General features: G+C 31.5%; 1 protein-coding gene across 5 annotated transcripts; it reads left to right on the top strand.

Moving 5' to 3' along the window:
- The first annotated feature begins 5,844 nt into the window (after positions 1 to 5,844).
- On the top strand, positions 5,845 to 17,314 carry LOC105798663 (LEAF RUST 10 DISEASE-RESISTANCE LOCUS RECEPTOR-LIKE PROTEIN KINASE-like 1.2). 5 transcript variants are annotated; one of them, XM_052621506.1, is made up of 5 exons: positions 6,699 to 6,819; positions 7,482 to 8,046; positions 15,664 to 15,702; positions 15,813 to 16,076; positions 16,152 to 17,314. In XM_052621506.1, exons 2-5 carry the CDS (start codon positions 7,581 to 7,583, stop codon positions 17,081 to 17,083), a joined length of 1,701 nt encoding a protein of 566 aa, XP_052477466.1. In that variant the 5' UTR covers positions 6,699 to 6,819; positions 7,482 to 7,580; the 3' UTR covers positions 17,084 to 17,314. The 5 variants fall into 5 exon arrangements, with proteins under 5 accessions (XP_012484272.1, XP_052477466.1, XP_052477467.1 ...); XM_052621507.1 differs by having other exon boundaries at positions 6,705 to 6,819; positions 7,490 to 8,046; XM_012628818.2 differs by lacking the exon at positions 7,482 to 8,046 and having other exon boundaries at positions 5,845 to 6,819.
- Positions 17,315 to 18,149: the final 835 nt, after the last annotated feature.

Genomic DNA, 18,149 nt, shown 5'->3' with positions numbered 1-18,149 from the left:
TTCATTCAATTCACAATTTCTCATGTTCACAATTCAAATCAATTTCACTAGCAATAGAAATTTCCATTTAATTCACATATAATCCAATATCATTAAGTTCAATACTAATACGTATTTACCATTTAACTCAACGTTTATCGATTATGATCGAGCATGTGACCGAATTATACACAAGTCATTCATATATTTTCCATTTTATTGTATTTCATTCCATTCCATTCCATTTCATCAATCATTCATATTTATAACCAATCAAAAATCAAAACATTAATGAGCTAACGTTGGCCAATTTAACTTATACATATTACCAATAATAATTCAATTCCAATAATAAAACATATATCTGTATAATATTCATCACCAAATAACACTCACTTTAATTAAAATTATACAGAATATAGTTCATACGAACTTACTAGGCTAAATTGCGTAAATACCAAAATTCAGGGACCTTTTGGTAATTTTTCTATTTTCCTCAATTTCTACCAGTCTTGATCTAAATTAATATTTCATTAAATTTATTAATTTAAATAATAAAACAATTCATTTCATGCAATTTGGTCACTTTTTGACATTTTTACCAGTTTACCCTTAAAATATTATTTTTATTCAATTTAGTCCCTGAACCTAAAACTTGCAAATTGGCCATTTTTAATGAATACTCATGCTAGGTGAATAATCATATATTTTTCTCCTCCTCTCCATTCCACATCCTTAATGTATAATATGCTTATATGTAACATTATCTATAATTCCACCATATATTTATATATTCATTCAAAGCTGTCCACTAGAGTCATAGTCACTAAATCATTTATATCTTGAGTTACGGAACTCCAAATTAAGATCTGCTAAATTCCCATGAAACTAGACTCACATATATTCTTACAATAAAATTTTCAGAATTTATGGTTCACTCAATAAGTACAGTTCATTCTTTAAAGTCATCCCTATTCTGCTGTCTGACAGTTTGGACTCTTCCTCACTAAAAAATAATTATCTCCTCGTACAGAATTCAGATGATATTATTGTTTATTTCTCTTGAAAATAGACTCATTCAAGATTTTATACATATAAATTTAAGCCCCTAATAATTTGTCTCCAATTTTTGATGATTTTCCAAATTCAGAACAGGGGAACGCGAAATCATTCTGATCTTATCTCACAAAATTTATTATAACACATGATTTATAATTCCATTTCTTACACTGTTTCTTCTATGAGAAACTAGGCTCAATAAGATTTAATTCCATATTTTGCTCATCCTCTAATTAAATTTTTATGATTTTTGGTAAATTTTCAAAATCAAACTACTGCTGCTGTCTCAAAACTGTTTTTGTGTAAAATGTTGATAACTAAATTTATAACACCTTCCTTTCCTTTCTCTTCAATATTTTCCATCACTTTCTCTTATTTCCTTTACTAACATAACAAGAATATAGAACCTTATATAATGAAACTCTACCTTAACATTAATTTCACCTTTTCAATAATATCAAACTCAAAAGTATATAAAAATCTTGATGTTCTTACATTGTGCTATTGCTTTCAATCTTTAACTTGATTTTCTCTCTCCTCCTGCTTCTATTTCTTGAATCTAACTTGATATTCTAGCTCCCCATAGTCTCCTTAACATTTTTCTCTCTTGATAGCTATGGAAATTCTTTTGATTTCTAGGTGAAAATGGTAAATTTTTGGTGGAAGGACCAAATTGTAAAGAAAAGAAAGTTTCTTTCTTTCTTTTCTCTTCATACGTTGGAATGCATGGGAGAAGATGATGATTCTTCATCTTTCTTTCCATATATATACTAAATAAAATAATAAAAAAATAATAATATGTCATTTAAAATCAAATTAAAATAGTAATAAAATAATATTTATTTATTTATTTAATCTAAAATATCTCCAACATCATCATTATTTTCTAGATTTCTCTTTCTTCTAATTGATCATTTTGCCCTTTAGATTTTTTAAAATTCCATCCTTGAGTCATCACTTAATTTGGTAACCTATTCAATTTGGTCCCAATTCATCCATTTTCCTTACTTTCTAGATTATTACACCCTTAAAATATTTACACTATTGGTCATTCAAATTTTTCATATTTACACTTTAACCCCTCAAATTTTGAGTATTTACTCTTGGGCAACAAAACTTTTCTCACTTTTGCGATTTAATCATTTCTTGAATTAATATGTCATAATATACTTCCCAATATTGATATAACTCAAAATTACCCTTTTATCACTTTATTTCCTTATTTTACCGTATCGGGGATATTATCTTATTTTCTTAATGTAATAATTTTCAAGGTATTACAGTTGGGATTCTCTTTTGGGCTTTAGCAATGGAAAAAGAAATGAGTGAAAATAGAAATAAACCAAAAATAAATATGTGTCTCTCATTCAATTTAAATAAAGTTTAAACCACTTTAGACAAAAGAAATTAGGTACAACTTAAAAATATATATAATTTAAGTATTAATTTTTCGGTTAAATTTTTTAAAATAGACTTAACAATTTAAATATCACTTGTAATAAAATTTAGGTATCAAACAAAAAAATTATAATGAGTTAATTCTTAAAAGAAAGAACTGAGTCATAAGAATTGCACATTTGTTTTCTTTTCTAAAATATACTTTTAAATATATATATATAAAGCAATGTTTGAAAAAAACAAAACACTTAAAACTTGTGTCAATTCAAAAATAATAAAAATTGATTAATTCGTGAACTAATATGGATAGATTAAATTAAACTAAATTTTATATTTTTAAATATTTTAAAATTTTTAATAATGTATTTATTTTAAATTGATGTAAAATTAATAACATTAAACTTTTAATCCAATTCTAAAAATAATGAGGAGGAGAGAAAGAAAAAATTGTTGAACAAGTCACACTAATTTAGTTTTAAAATATTGAATTTTAATCAACCACATGTGAAGTCAAGGTCAGCACCCTTGTATCTTTCTTTCTTTCCATCTCTTGGAAATTTCTAGCGCCTCTCCTTCCTTCTCTTTTCAATTTCCAACCCAACCCCATTTTTGTCTCCCCCAATACTTCACTTTCTATCTTACCTTCTCATTCTCTTTTATATGTATATATAAACCCTTTTTCACTTTAAACAAACTATTCACTCATTCTTCCATGGATGCCTTCTTCCTTTCACCATCTTCCTTCTCCATCTTATTCCTTTTAACTATTTTACAACTGTCTTACGCCCGAGATGGTTTCCACTGTACTTCATGCGCTCCATTTGATTGTGGAAATCTTGTTAATATTTCATATCCTTTCTGGACCCATCCATATAAGCAACCTTCATATTGCGGTTACGGTAATGAAGGGTATAAGCTGAAGTGCAGGCAGAATCAGCCCCCTGTTATGACGCTCAGTTCCCGAGAATTCTATGTGCTGCATCTCAGTCAGTCTCATGGTTTGTTGACAATCAAACGAGTGGAATCAAACAACACTTGTCCTCAACCGGTTTTGATAAACAATGCTTTTAATTATACTGAAACTGCTGAAAACATTACTTTGTTCTACGACTGCCGAAACAGGGGAGGTCCGAATCATCGTTTCAGTTGCAGAAAGGGTGGAAAAGAAACTTCCCTCATGTTCTTTAAGGAGGATGAAAATGAATGTATTGGATACAGTGAACAAGTTGAAATTCCTATTAGGAAAAAGGCCTTTGATGATCTGATTGGCGGAACAGCACCGTGAATGAAAGTTTACTCGAACAAGTTGAAATTAAAGATGTACTATTACAGAGCTTTTGGGGAAGGGAGACAAGATGTAGTCTCAACTAGACCTGTCCATGGGCCGGGCGGCCCGGCCCGGCCCGGCCCGACGGCTCGCCTGAAATATAGGAGGGTTCGGGTAAAAATATAGGCCCGAAATATGGGCTTGGACAAAAAAATGAGGCCCGTTTAAAAAATGGGCCGGACTCGGGCTCAATTTTTTTGGCCCGGGCCCGGCCCGGCCCGAATATAATAAATATATATTTTTTATTTTTATTTTTTAATTTTAAAATACTTTAAAAAATTTTTTTTATTTTTTTATTTTTAAAATATTTTTTTGTGTTTATTAAAAACTGGGCCGGGCCGGGCTCGGGCTTATTATTTTTTTCCCGGGCCGGGCCTGGGCAAAATTTCAGGCCCATATTTCGGGCCGGGCCGGGCCCGAGCCTAAGATTCGGGTCAAAATTTTTTTCGGGCTCGGCCCAGCCCATGGACAGGTCTAGTCACAACAGATGAGTTTTGGTGAAAGTTTTTGTGAAAATTATGGAGAGAATTTTGTACCGTATTGAGAGAATTGTAAGTAAGTTAGAGCTTTATATTCGGGATTTTGGGTAATGTACGTTTAATACATTTAAGTTTATTTTTTTATATTTTACTCTCATTTATTTACTCAGTGAAAAGCCGAAGTCTCATTTGCTCATAATTTTTATCCTCTTCAAATGAATTTTTCACGTAAAATTTATGTGTTTAATCTTCTCTACTTTTTCTATTTCGTAGTTTATATGAATCGATCCTAGTTATTTGTTTCTTAATTTATAAATAAATAAACAAAACTAAACCTTAGATTGATGAAACTACCTGTCTTCCATGTCAACAAAGTAAATAGTGTCATGTGTTTGACCCATGCCCTTCGTGTAGAAAATTAAAAATCAGGGGGCTGGACCTCCATTATTATGATAATGTAGTGGTTGATTGTTTTGAACAAATTAATAACCATTTTATTAATAAAATGAAAATCGTTTACTGCCCCTCCTCACAAGCACTCAATTGCTCTAAATTCCCATAATGTATTATATTAATAAATAATGGCCCATTTGGACCGCTTCCCTTACAATATGAAAAACATGAAAAAGCTAGGAGGTTATTACCTGCTTTGTGCATGCTACCTAACATACACTTGTGTGCTCTATGCACTACATCATTAATAACACATCTATATATATATATATATAAAATACACGAAGATTCGAGTTTGATTACATTTTATCTTTTTTATTTAAAATATAAGTAAGTTAATTTTTATATGTTAGATCAAAGAATAAATCGAGTTTTCTATTAAAAATTCCATCTAATTCTATTGTTAAGTAATGACGCGTCAGAGAAATAAATCAAAGAACAATTAAACAGGTACTTGGTGTGTCACGTGTACCTAATTTTGGACTTAGTTTCTCTATCAACCACGTCAACACTTAAATATAAACTGAATGGAATATTAATAGAATAATCAATTTGTTCTTTAGTCTAATACGAAGATTAATTTATCTATTTTTAAATAGAACAATCCGACTTCTAATATAGAAGGATCCATAGCACTTCTAATTGAAACCATTTAATTTTATTTGAATTTTAATTTCCTTTACTATTTGCTTGTTATTGAATATTATTATTTGATTTTTCATCTTATTTAAAGGGTAATATTTATTGGATATGAGATAAATATTATTTTTGATAAAATACTTAAAATTATCCATAACCTCTCAATTTTAAATAAAAGGATAAAATATGCTCGAATTTATCTCCTTTTATATTAACAATAATATTAATATAAATAGAGTTAAAAATAAGTAAATATATAAGTTAATAATAGTTTTGATATTCAAATTTAGCATTTTAATAAATTATCAGATTAAATAACTTATATGGAAAATCATATTCTAATTACTAACAAATGTCAAGTAGATTACATTTTCATAAAAAAAAAGATATAAATTCAAAGTTTAAAAATAATATTACGAAGAGGGATAATAAGAAACTCCCAACATATTGTCTTTTTATTAATATATTGTATCAGTTCCGACTCGCCCACCTTTGAATTTCTAGACAATAAGAAAATGGGGATTGCTCAGCCGTCTCTATCATCTATCACTCCTCCGAGATGCTTTGGCCTTTGTTTGTCAAAACAAGCAGCCCTACCCCATGTCCCTGTTTCCATCATCTTACCCAGTGCTGCTAATTTGCTCCTCTCTTTCAAAATGGTTTCTTTATCCTTCTTTACTTGCCAATAATTCAGCCTTCATTTCTCCACTTGTTCTCACTCTATCATCTTCCATTAATGGACACCCATCTCTTCTTCTTCATCTTACTTGTTCTCCCCCGTAGCTTATTCCGATGACCACGACCTGTTCTTGGAATGCAATCAGACATTCAATTGTGGTACCATACAAGGCATCGGATACCCTTTCTGGAGCCCTACTCTGCGCCCTAGTTACTGCGGTCATCACGGGTTCGAGCTCATTTGCCAACAAAATCAGTCCCCTGTTATCACCATTGATACCCAGAGATTTCATGTACTGAACATGACTCGTCCTCCCCTGATGACCATTGCACCTGTTGATACCTGGGAAGATCCTTGTCCTCAACAATTCCATAACATCTCATTAAACCACAACCTCTTTGATTTTGCTGCAACCATTCGAAATCTCACTATATTCTACGGCTGCCCTCTTGAAGATGATATACCTTTCCAACATAGATTTAATTGCGGTACTACTACATCCAACGGCAACACCTATGCCTATTACCTGGATGAATCATTGTCCAGAATTCACCGTTCGGAGCTCACGGATTGTGACACCAGTATCATAGTTCCGGTTAATCAAAGCGAATTTGATGAACTCTGGAATGAAACTGACAATATAGTGGGTGCTTGGAATAAAGGGTTTGAAGTAATGTATCAAAAGGACATGATTTCATGTTTGGCATGCAGGAATTCAGGTGGAGTATGTGGATCTAATAGTTCATCGCTTGATTTCTTATGCTTTTGCCCCGACCACCCTTGCTCTAAATCCTGTGTGGTTTTTGGTATGTTTGCTTCTTCTTAAACTTTTTATCTATTCAACTATTTAGAGAAGCATAGCAAAGTTCATTAACTGTTTGATATAATGATTTTCTATCTTGGCACTTGCAATGGGTTATTAGTGTTGCTTGCGGTAATGTTTTTCTTGTAGTGGAGACTCGCATAAACCCATTTGAAAGTTCTACTCCTCTTGTCTTTAGTTTGATTGTAAGACGTAATATGATGATATAATAGGAAGCCTCCATTATACAGCTGGTTTCTAATCTCCAGGGATGACATTTCTCGTCTTAGAATTACTGCATCGCGTTTATCAATCCACCATAGCCTAGGTCAAAGTCAACTAAAGCCATCGCTATGCCTTCCTTTCTCTTCCATGGAATAGTCCTACATTTACGTATTAATATAAAAAAAAGATCACACGTCGTCTACATTTATTACTTTAATCAACAAACATATATATCGTATACCAATTCATCTCTCTTCAAAAACTTCAAGAATGCATTATCAATTGTGCCTTTCAACTCTTGCCATTTCCATCTTCACCTACTTCTTAACCATCTTCTTCCTTATCCCACTATCATATAGCCAAGATGATGAAAATTTTGCCCAATGCTTTGATTCTTTTAGCTGTGGGGACATACACAACCTCATGTTTCCTTTTTCCAAGGATGACAGGTCTCTACTCTGTCGCCAAGATGGCTTCGTGTTGAGCAAATGTGAGGATCCCCAGCCTATCATACATATTGGTGGGAACGAATACCGACTCATGTACTTAAATCACTCCACTTCTACAATGAGTATTGTTAGAAACGATTTATGGGAACAGAGTTGTCTTCCAAATCCCATTAATATCACTATAAATGACTCTTTCTTAACCTATCCTCCAACAAATCGACACCTTACTTTGTTTTACAATTGCTCCAACGTACCCCAACGTCCTATTATATTTCCGTGCTCCCCAGAGTTACTTTCTTTTTATGCGGATGATTTAAGTGAAAGGGATACTTATAGAGACTTTAGCAACTCCTGTGGTACGAATATTCAAGTTCAGGTTAATCAGAGCAGTTTTGATGAACTCCAGAATGAAAGGAATGAATATATGCTTGAAGAGTGGAGATTTGGATTTAATGTGGTGTATGATTTTCCTTCAATTTTCTGTGAAAGATGCGACAACCTTGTAGAGAAATGCTCCAACTTGGTGAATTCACCTCGATATCCTGTCTGCAAGTCTGGTATGCTTACATTCCTTTAAACCCCACTCTTCATCATCCTTTACACATGCAAGTCATGGTCCAAAAACTATCATTCATTTTCATATATAACTCTTAAAACGAAAACTCAAGTTAATTTAGTCATCGAGTTCACATTAGTTTAAATGCAAAAATGTGTGAACCTTAATCACGTAGTCCCGTGATATAAGAGAATAGTAATTATTTGTTGAAGATAATCTTGGGTCCAGTCATATTCTAGAGAGAACCAGGAAGAGGGTTTGGATAATGTTGTTATGTTTAATTTTGTGTCCACACTGAAGTTTTGAACATGTCTACCTTAAGGGGGGTGAAAGCTGAAAACAAAGCCTATTGACATATTCAAAGGCAGCCTTAGGGTCAAAGCTTCATTTCTTGTCGTAAAGCAACTTTCATGAAGACTAGCAAAACCTTTTCATATATATTTGAGGTCCTAGAGTCGCCAATTAATACCATGTTTTATTTTTATAAAATTTATATTAAACTTGCCTTAAGAGTCAGATAGTTTGCTTTTATGAAGTAATTTTAATTTTGGGTTAGTCTAACTCAAATTACTTTTGTTTGTTATTTAAATTCAATTACAAAAATTATATAAATATTAACAAATGTTTTAAAATTTTTAATATTAAATTGGTAGGTGGAATCAAGCCAATAGCAAATCAAGACAGAAAATAAAAAATTTCAGTGTAGGATTTATGATTTAAAGTTTTTGGTTTAGAATTCAAAATTTATATTTTATAAAATATAAATTAATTTTAAAATTATATTAAGTATACAAATTATAAATAATAATTTATTACATATTTTGGTGTGGGTCATTTTTATGGAGGATGATGAAACCCAAATAAAAAAGAGGGTAGTTGAACTGTGAGTTGACAGAGTAGGATGATTTAGGTGGGATTTAGAAGAAAGGGGGTTTAGGATTTAGCTTAAATATTGACAAGTTGGATTGGATTGAGTTGAACTTTAATTTATACTCATTTAAATCTGGTTCAAATGAGATATGAGATAGATTTGGGAAGATTTTTTTACCCAACTTTTCTTTCTTAGAATTTATGTCAAAGTTAAACATTCAAAACATTATAACCTACCCAATATGAAATTTAAACTAAAATAAATCTAAACAATATTCCCACATGATTTATTACTAGGTCATTTTATGTAGGAAGTTGGAAATAATAAGAATGGAAGTTATTACTTTTAATTGTTTAACATAGGTTAGAATAGTATTTTTTTTACATTTAGATGTAAGTTCTCATACAGTACTTTTACTTCTTAGATTTCCAACAGTTAATACTATTATTTTTTTGTTAAATTTTAATTTTATTATAACTTTATTTTTTGTTATATGGTTACTAAATGAATTTTTTTTAATTTTATAATATCACATTAACAATTAAAAATAATTTTAACAAGATTAATAATTAAACTTAAATTTTTAAATTAGTAAAGTAAATGAACTAAATTTCTAAAAATAAAAGTAAAAGACTAAATTCCAAATGTACAAAAAGTATAAAAAGAAATTGAAGTATATTTTATCCTAACTTATAATATCCATCACAATATTTGTGATATTCTTTAGAGGAATTTTTATGAAAAAATGTTTAACCTATAATATAAGTAGGAATAAATTATATTAGTATCACCTAAAAATTTAGCTTTTAGGTACCAGTGGAATAAATTTATGTCATCAATTTTAAGAACATAAAATTTTTATCATATGCATCCGTATACAATCCCTCTCTATTTTAGGTGTTGTTTGATAAATTGAAAAAGTAAGTATTGAAAAGTAAGTGTTGAAAAATTAATTATTGAAAATTGAAGTACTTAATTTAAGTTAGGTAAACTACATCTATGGTCACTTTTGTTTACCTTAGGTTACATTTCAGTCACTTATGTTTGAAATGTTATTTTTTAGTCACTTACGTTATCGTGTTGTAACATTTTAGTTACTGAGTTGTTAATTGTCGTTAATGGTGTAATGGTAAGCTGAGTGGCACGTTAAATTATCATTTCAAACAAAAACTTTACGTTAAATTATACAATTGGTCCCCCATAATTTTTCATTTTGAGCAATTTAATTCTTTTATGTTTTTTTAACCTTCTTTCTTTTTTTCTTTATTTTCCATTCTCTTTTGCTTCTCCCTCTGTTTTCCTACATTCTTTATTTCTTTTAACATACCAGGAAGTCGAATTAGTAGTGAAGAAAGAAGCATGATATGGGTTTATGGGTTTTAGTTATAGGGTTTTGGTTATAGACAAATGATGACAGTCGACTTCCTACTTTTTTCACTGTCAATTCGACTTCCTAATATGTTAAAAGAAATGGGAAATGTATGAAAATAGAGGGAGAAACAAAAGAGAATGGAAAAAAAGAGGAAAGTTTAAAAAACATAAAAGAAAAAAAAATTACTTAAAAGGAAAAAATATGGGATTAATTGTATAATTTAACCTAAAATTTTGCTTGAAATGATGATTTAACGTGCCACGTCAGCTTACCGTTACACCATTAACGATGATTAATGGCTCAGTGACTAAAATGTTACAACATGATAACATAAATGACTAAAACGTAACATTTCAAACATAAGTGACTAAAACGTAACCTAAGGTAAACAAAAGTGATCATGGGTGTAGTTTACCCTGTTAAGTTATAAAATTTGTTTGATATATTACTTAAAATTAATTACAGGATATAATTAGATTGTTTGATCAATATAGATTTTTAATTATAAAAAATTATATTCTACATTTTATTTTTAATTTTTAAACATTCCACCTTATTCTAAATAAAATTAAAATTTTAAACCTAAAATTTTTATAGGATAATATAAAATTAAAATAAATAAAGTAAAATTGCAATAACTAAAATATTCTTCATTAAGTGATAAGTAGCTCTTATCTACTTATTGTTTTCACACTTTGTTTTATAGAAAAATATTATCAAATTGCTTTAATTTTGGATTATCAAATTAAATCCATTGAAAATAAATTTAAATTTTTAATAATTTATCAAACAATTATTTAATTAAATTATTTATAAAATAAACAAATTAATGCAAGAAGATAAAATATTGGATTAGAGAGTAACAACATTAATTAAAAAAATAGATTAGACCAACCTCAGATTGAATTGGAAACAATGATACTGCCTAATTCAAAGTAATATATTATTTATATAAAAAACTAGGAATCAATATAGAATCATTTTAAACAATCAAACATAAAATAAAAATTTTGATTATGATTTATGAGATTTGAAAATAAAAATTAAAACCCTGGTTATTAGACAGAGGGTTGGGTATGAATCTAAAGGTGGGTTTGGATGGGCGATTGGATGCGGTGCGTTTAACTTACTTTTTGTCTCACGCTACAGTATCTAATCTCACCGCCACCGCTGTTTTTACACTAACCGCAGGTAAACGCACCGCCCATCCAAACTCACCCTAAGACGGAGTAAGTAGCAATATGTTACCCAGGATGACATCTTCTTCTCGGTACTTATTTTATTGGGCCTGTTGGGCTTCTCTTTTGGGCTTTAGCAAGGAAATGAGTGAAAAATAGGAATAAACCAAAAAAATATCAAAATGTTAAATATTAGTTTGTGAACTAAGTCATAAGAATATAACACTTGAAACTTGTGTTGTATGAATCAAGTGGATTAGTTAGTTGGTCAAATTGTTTGGATCGGGAATTAGTTGGAGTATCTGTTTGGAAATGACAAGAAATTGATTAACTCGTGAATGGGTATGAATCGATTGGATCAAACTAAAAAATTGATTGGACTAGATTTTATAATATTTATAATAATTTATTTACTTCCAATTGAATTAAAAGTTAATAATGAGAGGTATTTAACTATTAAACCGAGGTTGATGCATGGAGAAGAATGAGAAAGAGAGAATAAAAAAGGGTTGAACAAGTCACACTAATTTAATTTAAACATATTGAAATTGAATTATAGGCATAGCTCCTCATTTCAAAAACCAAGTTACGTGTTGTTTCGGGTGTTGCTTCTTTTCAATTCAATATCCAACCATCTCGCTTCATTACCTCATTTTTCATATATTTTTATTTTTACTTTTTTATATCATGCTTATTTATGTCTAAACTTTTCGAAAAAAGAATATACTTACCTTTATTTTTTAATAATAATAATAATAATATAATTATATATGTATTGATACATAAATTTGAAGTGTTTTTATATTTATGTTGTAGTTATCACACTTTTTTTTTTGTCATAGTATGGTATTTTGATTATTAAGTTCAAAATTAAGAATGATGCTAGTCATTTAAGTGGTGGAAAACTAAGAATTCCTAGTGGAGTGGTACACCTTCTGTGCCAAAAAACTTGAACGAGATTTTTGGAGTGAAGATGATTTGTCCACGAAAAATAAGCCACTAAATGGCATTACGTCTGTCACCCGTCACTTCGCATTCAACCACATGTGAAGTACCTTTCCACAAGTCAAGGTCAGCACCCTTGTATCTCTTGGAAATTTTGTAACCCCCCTCCTTCCTCTTCTGTTAAATTTCCAACCCAACCCCATTTTTTGTCTCCCCAATCTATCTGACCTTCTCACTCTGTTTTATATGTACATATAAACCCTTTTTCACTTTAAACCAACTATTCACTCATTCTTCCATGGATGCCTTCTTCCTTTCACCATCTTCCTTCTCCATCTTATTCCTTTTAACTATTTTCCAGCTGTCTTACGCCCGAGATGATTTCCACTTTACTTCATGCGCTCCATTTGATTGTGGAAACCTTGTTAATATTTCATATCCTTTCTGGACCCATCAATATAATCGACCTTCATATTGCGGTTACGGTAATGAAGGGTATAAGCTGAAGTGCAGGCAGAATCAGCCCCCTGTTATGACGCTCAGTTCCCAAGAATTCTATGTGCTGCATCTCAATCGGTCTCATGGTTTGTTGACAATCAAACGAGTGGAATTAAACAACACTTGTCCTCAGCCGATTTTGATGAACAATGCTTTTAATTATACTGAAACTGCTGAAAACATTACGCTGTTCTACGACTGCCGAAGCAGGGGAGGTCCGAATCATCGTTTCAGTTGCAGAAAGGGTGGAAAAGAAACTTCCCTCATGTTCTTTAAGGAGGATGAAAATGAATGTATTGGAAACAGTGAGCAAGTTGAAATTCCTATTGGGAAAAAGGCCTTTGATGATCTGATTGGCGGAATCAGCACTGTTAATGAAAGTTTAGTCCAACCCTTTGATATTAGATACTTTGCATACGATCCTTATTGCAAACACTGCAAGGATTCTGGCGGAAGATGTGGATACAACCAAACTGAAACCTCTGCATTTGTCTGCTATTGTCGTGATAAGCCTCATTTACTTAAATGCAACCAAGGTACGGCATACCTGCTTCTTTTTACTCTTCCTAAATCGTTAAAACACTCCGTTGAATCATTGTTCAGAAACATGGAATCCAGTTGATATCCAGTCGTCTTTTTCTGCTGTTTATGACCCAGAATTAACCCCAGCTTTGGGTTCTTAATTATCCGATCTTTTCAGCTTTTACTTCATTGATTAGACCTTTAAAAGAAATCCATTCATGGTCTAACTTTTGGAATTGGTCAGCGGTCCCAGACAGCAGCACCCGTTAAAGGACTATTCTTCCCAACTAGTTTGGCCCAAACCTCATCTTCTACTTCTCTTCTTAATTTCATTTTCCCCCCTTCAAATGCAATGAAAAGGTGCGGCCAAAGTAATGTTTCTTTTTCTCTCCTTTAAATTAAGCCACCGAAATCTTTGGTTATATAGAGCAAGTGCCCCCACCTATTAAATTACTCTTCTATTCTATCTTTTCTCAATGGTCCCATTTAATATTGGGTCGGTGCAGATTTGGTTTTAGGCATAATCACTTTACCCCCCCCCTAATTTTAAAAAACAATATTTTAATTATCTTGTAATTTTTTATCAATAAATAAAGAAGTTATTAACTTTATTGATATGACGTACACGTGAATACATATAAATGATATATCTATATTTTAAATTTTTAAATTTTAAAAATTTAATTAAATGTTAATGTATCATTCATGTTGTAATTTACGTGTATGTAATATCAACAAAATTAAAACATTAATTTTTCTATTCATTTTGAAGTCATGCAATAAAAAACAAAAAGAGTTTAAACACTTAAAAAACGAAAATTAAAATAAATTTTTTAGTAAAATTGGAGGTTGAAATAAATGATTATGCTTTGTTTTTATTCATGTCATGGGGATTTTTTTTTTAAAGCCAACGACAAAATCCAGTTGAAGAGGATTCTAATCTTTCATAAATTACTATCATTATGACATCAGCATTAGCAGATATAGGTCATTTCTGCTAGTGCGGTCTTAAAGCTAAGCTATCTTTTACTTGGGAGGATCTGGAATTGTAGAGGGTAGGCGCCACCCATTCTTTGACTTTCCCAAATGGATGTTTGTGATCAAGATAACTGCTACATTGATGTGAATATGAAATTGCCCAATCTCTTGAACAAACCATACCTTTGCTTTTGCTTCAAATATTATTCTCTGTTTCCTTTCTAAATTCCCATCCCTATCCATATTACATTAAAGGTGGGTTTGGATGGGCGATTGGATGTGGTGCGATGCGTTTAACTTACTTTTTGTCTCACGCTACAGTATCTAATCTCACCGCCACCGCTGTTTTTACACTAACCGCAGGTAAACGCACCGCCCATCCAAACTCACCCTAAAGTTAAGATAATATAAACTCAACAAGGTAATAGTACCATCCGACTGTTCCATTCCATTCCATCCCTTATTGCTATATTTTAGATCACTTCTTTGTATTGTTGCCATCTTTTTGACAACCTTAGTATGCAAACTCGCACTATAACCTGATTTATCGAGTCATGTCATGATACATAATTTGAAATTGTTCTGTTTAGATATGAAATAGGGTTGCACTGCCTTATAGGCAAGTTTAGGATATCATTAATCAACTTTTAAGTGTAGGAACAAAATAATAATATCTTTTCTTTGGATTGTTACATGTTTTTGCTTCTGTTTCTTGTTTCATAGCTGAAATTGGGACCATAAAATGTGATATAGACGGCTGATAATTGACCCTTTGTAGGAATTAGGATTACATGTCTTTAGAAATGTTGAGAGCTCTGATGGATTATTTATCAGTAAAATATCATGGAGGCTCCTGTGTATTATTACCCAGATTGTATTTTGCTTCTCTCTATTAAAAAAATTGGGTAAATTAATCCATATATGTTAAATCAAATAACAAATCAATCTTATTTGTTAAAAATTCATCTATTTGTACTATTAAAAATTGGTGTGGTTAACGGAATAATCAAACAATGATACATGACTAGTCACATGTGTACCTTATGTTGATGTACAAGAATTAGTTTTAAATAATAAAAATGGATGACATTTTTAACAAAAGAATCAATTTGCTTTTTGATCTGTCTAATTTATCCAATACAATCCGACTTTTAGTATAGGTACTCCACTTTAACTTTTTTCATTATTTTTCCCATTTGCCATATACCATATTCATTTAATTTCTCTAAAAAAAACAATTTTTTTCTATTTCAGGCCGGCATGGTTCTAACTTGGCAAAAAAGCTTGCAATCGGTAATATACTCCCCCGATTCTCCCCTGTTCCATTCATCTCTTCTGGCAGTGTGTTGCTGCATTTTCATCTTCTTTTTCACCAACTTGATACGAATTTTCAATAAACGCAGGTTTTGGAGCGGCTGCTGGAGGCATAATAATCTCGGCCATCGCTTTCTATTTCTGGTTGCGCCATCGCCGTGGAAAGGAGTTCTTTAAATCATCTTATGCATGGAGCAAAAGCTTTTCCGATCGTTCTTTCATGATGGATCCTGAGAAGGTCAAAAGCTTGGCTGGTGTCCATCTCTTCACCTATAAAGAACTTGGAGAAGCTACCAACAATTTTGATTCCAATAAGGAACTTGGTGATGGAGGCTTTGGAACCGTATATTATGGTAAGAAAAAGATACAAAACCGAATCATTAGATTGTCGATGTTCTATTATTCTCTCATCCATCTTCCTTGACTAGGCAAACTTCGAGATGGACGCGCGGTTGCGATTAAACGTTTATATGAAAACAACTACAAGAGAGTTGAGCAATTCATGAATGAAGTTTGGATCCTAACCAAATTGCATCACAGAAATCTCGTATCGCTTTACGGATGCACCTCTCGTCACAGTAGGGAACTGTTGCTGGTATATGAATATGTTTCTAATGGCACTGTTGCCGATCACCTTCATGGACAACGTGCTAAACCGGGTGCGCTCTCTTGGTCCATTCGCTTAGATATAGCCATAGAGACTGCAGATGCACTCAGCTATCTCCATGCTTCTAAAACCATCCACCGTGATGTGAAAACCAACAATATCCTCCTCGACAACAATTTCACAGTTAAAGTTGCCGATTTCGGACTGTCTCGTCTTTTTCCATCTAATGTTACCCATGTTTCCACTGCTCCACAAGGGACTCCCGGTTATGTCGATCCCGAATATCACCAATGCTACCAGCTTACCGAGAAGAGTGATGTGTTTAGCTTTGGGGTTGTACTCGTTGAGCTAATATCATCAAAACCAGCCGTAGACATCACGAGGCACAGACACGAGATCAATTTGTCGAACATGGCTATCAATAAGATTCAAAACCGAGCATTACATGAACTAGTGGATCCATCTCTCGGGTTCGAATCAGACTACAAGGTTAGGAAAATGATAACGGGTGTAGCAGAGGTGGCATTCCAGTGCCTGCAAAACGAGAAAGAGATGAGACCAACAATGGCACGAGTGTTGGAGGCCCTAAAGGGTATACAAAATGAGGATTACAATAAAGCAAAGGCAGAAGAGATGGATATTTCAGCAGATGATGTTGGGTTGTTGAAGAGTGGACCATTGCCACATTCTCCAGATTCTGTGATGACAAAATGGCATAGCTCCTCTACAATACAGTCAAATAGTACGAGTTAACTTAAATTTCACTAAATTTCGAGGCATATAGTAAAGGAAACACTGTCAACCTGTACTATAATTTTTCTTTCCATTTGTGCTTCACCTTGAATGGTAAATGGGATGTAAATATTATATAGGATAAGCGGTGTATGAAAACCGTCAGCTTTGGCATTCAAATTTTCAGCTGATTCCAGCTTTTTGATTAACAAGTTGCATAAATTAGATAAACAAATTAATTGTTTAATTTAATACTTCTGACAAAGGATATGTTCTTTTGGCTTTTAGTATGTTTAAGGAACTTTGAGCTAGACATGTTTCTTTCTTTGTTTACTCCTTGTAGGCAAATACATAAATATGAATTTATGTTGAATGGGTTGAAAATTTGATGTCCCTCAAGAGTTAAAATCACTGTTAGTGTTTACAAACATTATGTTTTGTTCACTCTATTAGAATAGAATTATAATAGAATGCTATTATGTAGGAATGAAATAGAACTTTAATGGAATAAGAGTATTGCAATAATTTCGTTGCATGGAATAGAATGAGTATTATAATAATATTTCTATGTTTGATTCAAAGAAATAGATACTCTAATAGCATGAGAAAAGAATGAAATCACTAATATATCCTTTAATTTTTTATAAAATATTCAACTATGTTTAAAGACTTAAATAACCAATATACCTTTTATTTTAAAACTAAAATATCCAAAATGTTAAAATTTTGAAATGACCAATATGCCTTTTATAATTTTTTAATATATATATATATATATATTTATCAAATATAATATTCTTGATTATATTTTAGGAACTTGACTCTACACTAACCAAAATGATATTTTTTACCTTAAAATATATTCTAAAAGAACTAATATCGTCAAGATTATAAATTGTGAGGTGAAAATGGCAAAGGAAAAATATGATATTTAATTTACCATGATGAAATTATTATAATTGCATTCAATAATAAATATTATGCTCAGAGAATCAAAAATTTTCTAGTGAGAGGTCAAAATAAAATTAATTTGAATGACTTAAAATTATAAGTTTAAACAATTGAAAAAATCTTTGAAACCCGAGAG

This window comes from Gossypium raimondii, chromosome 9 (genome assembly GCF_025698545.1).
Source record: "Gossypium raimondii isolate GPD5lz chromosome 9, ASM2569854v1, whole genome shotgun sequence".
NCBI lineage: Eukaryota > Viridiplantae > Streptophyta > Magnoliopsida > Malvales > Malvaceae > Gossypium > Gossypium raimondii.
Note: the sequence above shows the minus strand (reverse complement) of the source record. Positions and strands in the feature narration are given on the sequence as shown.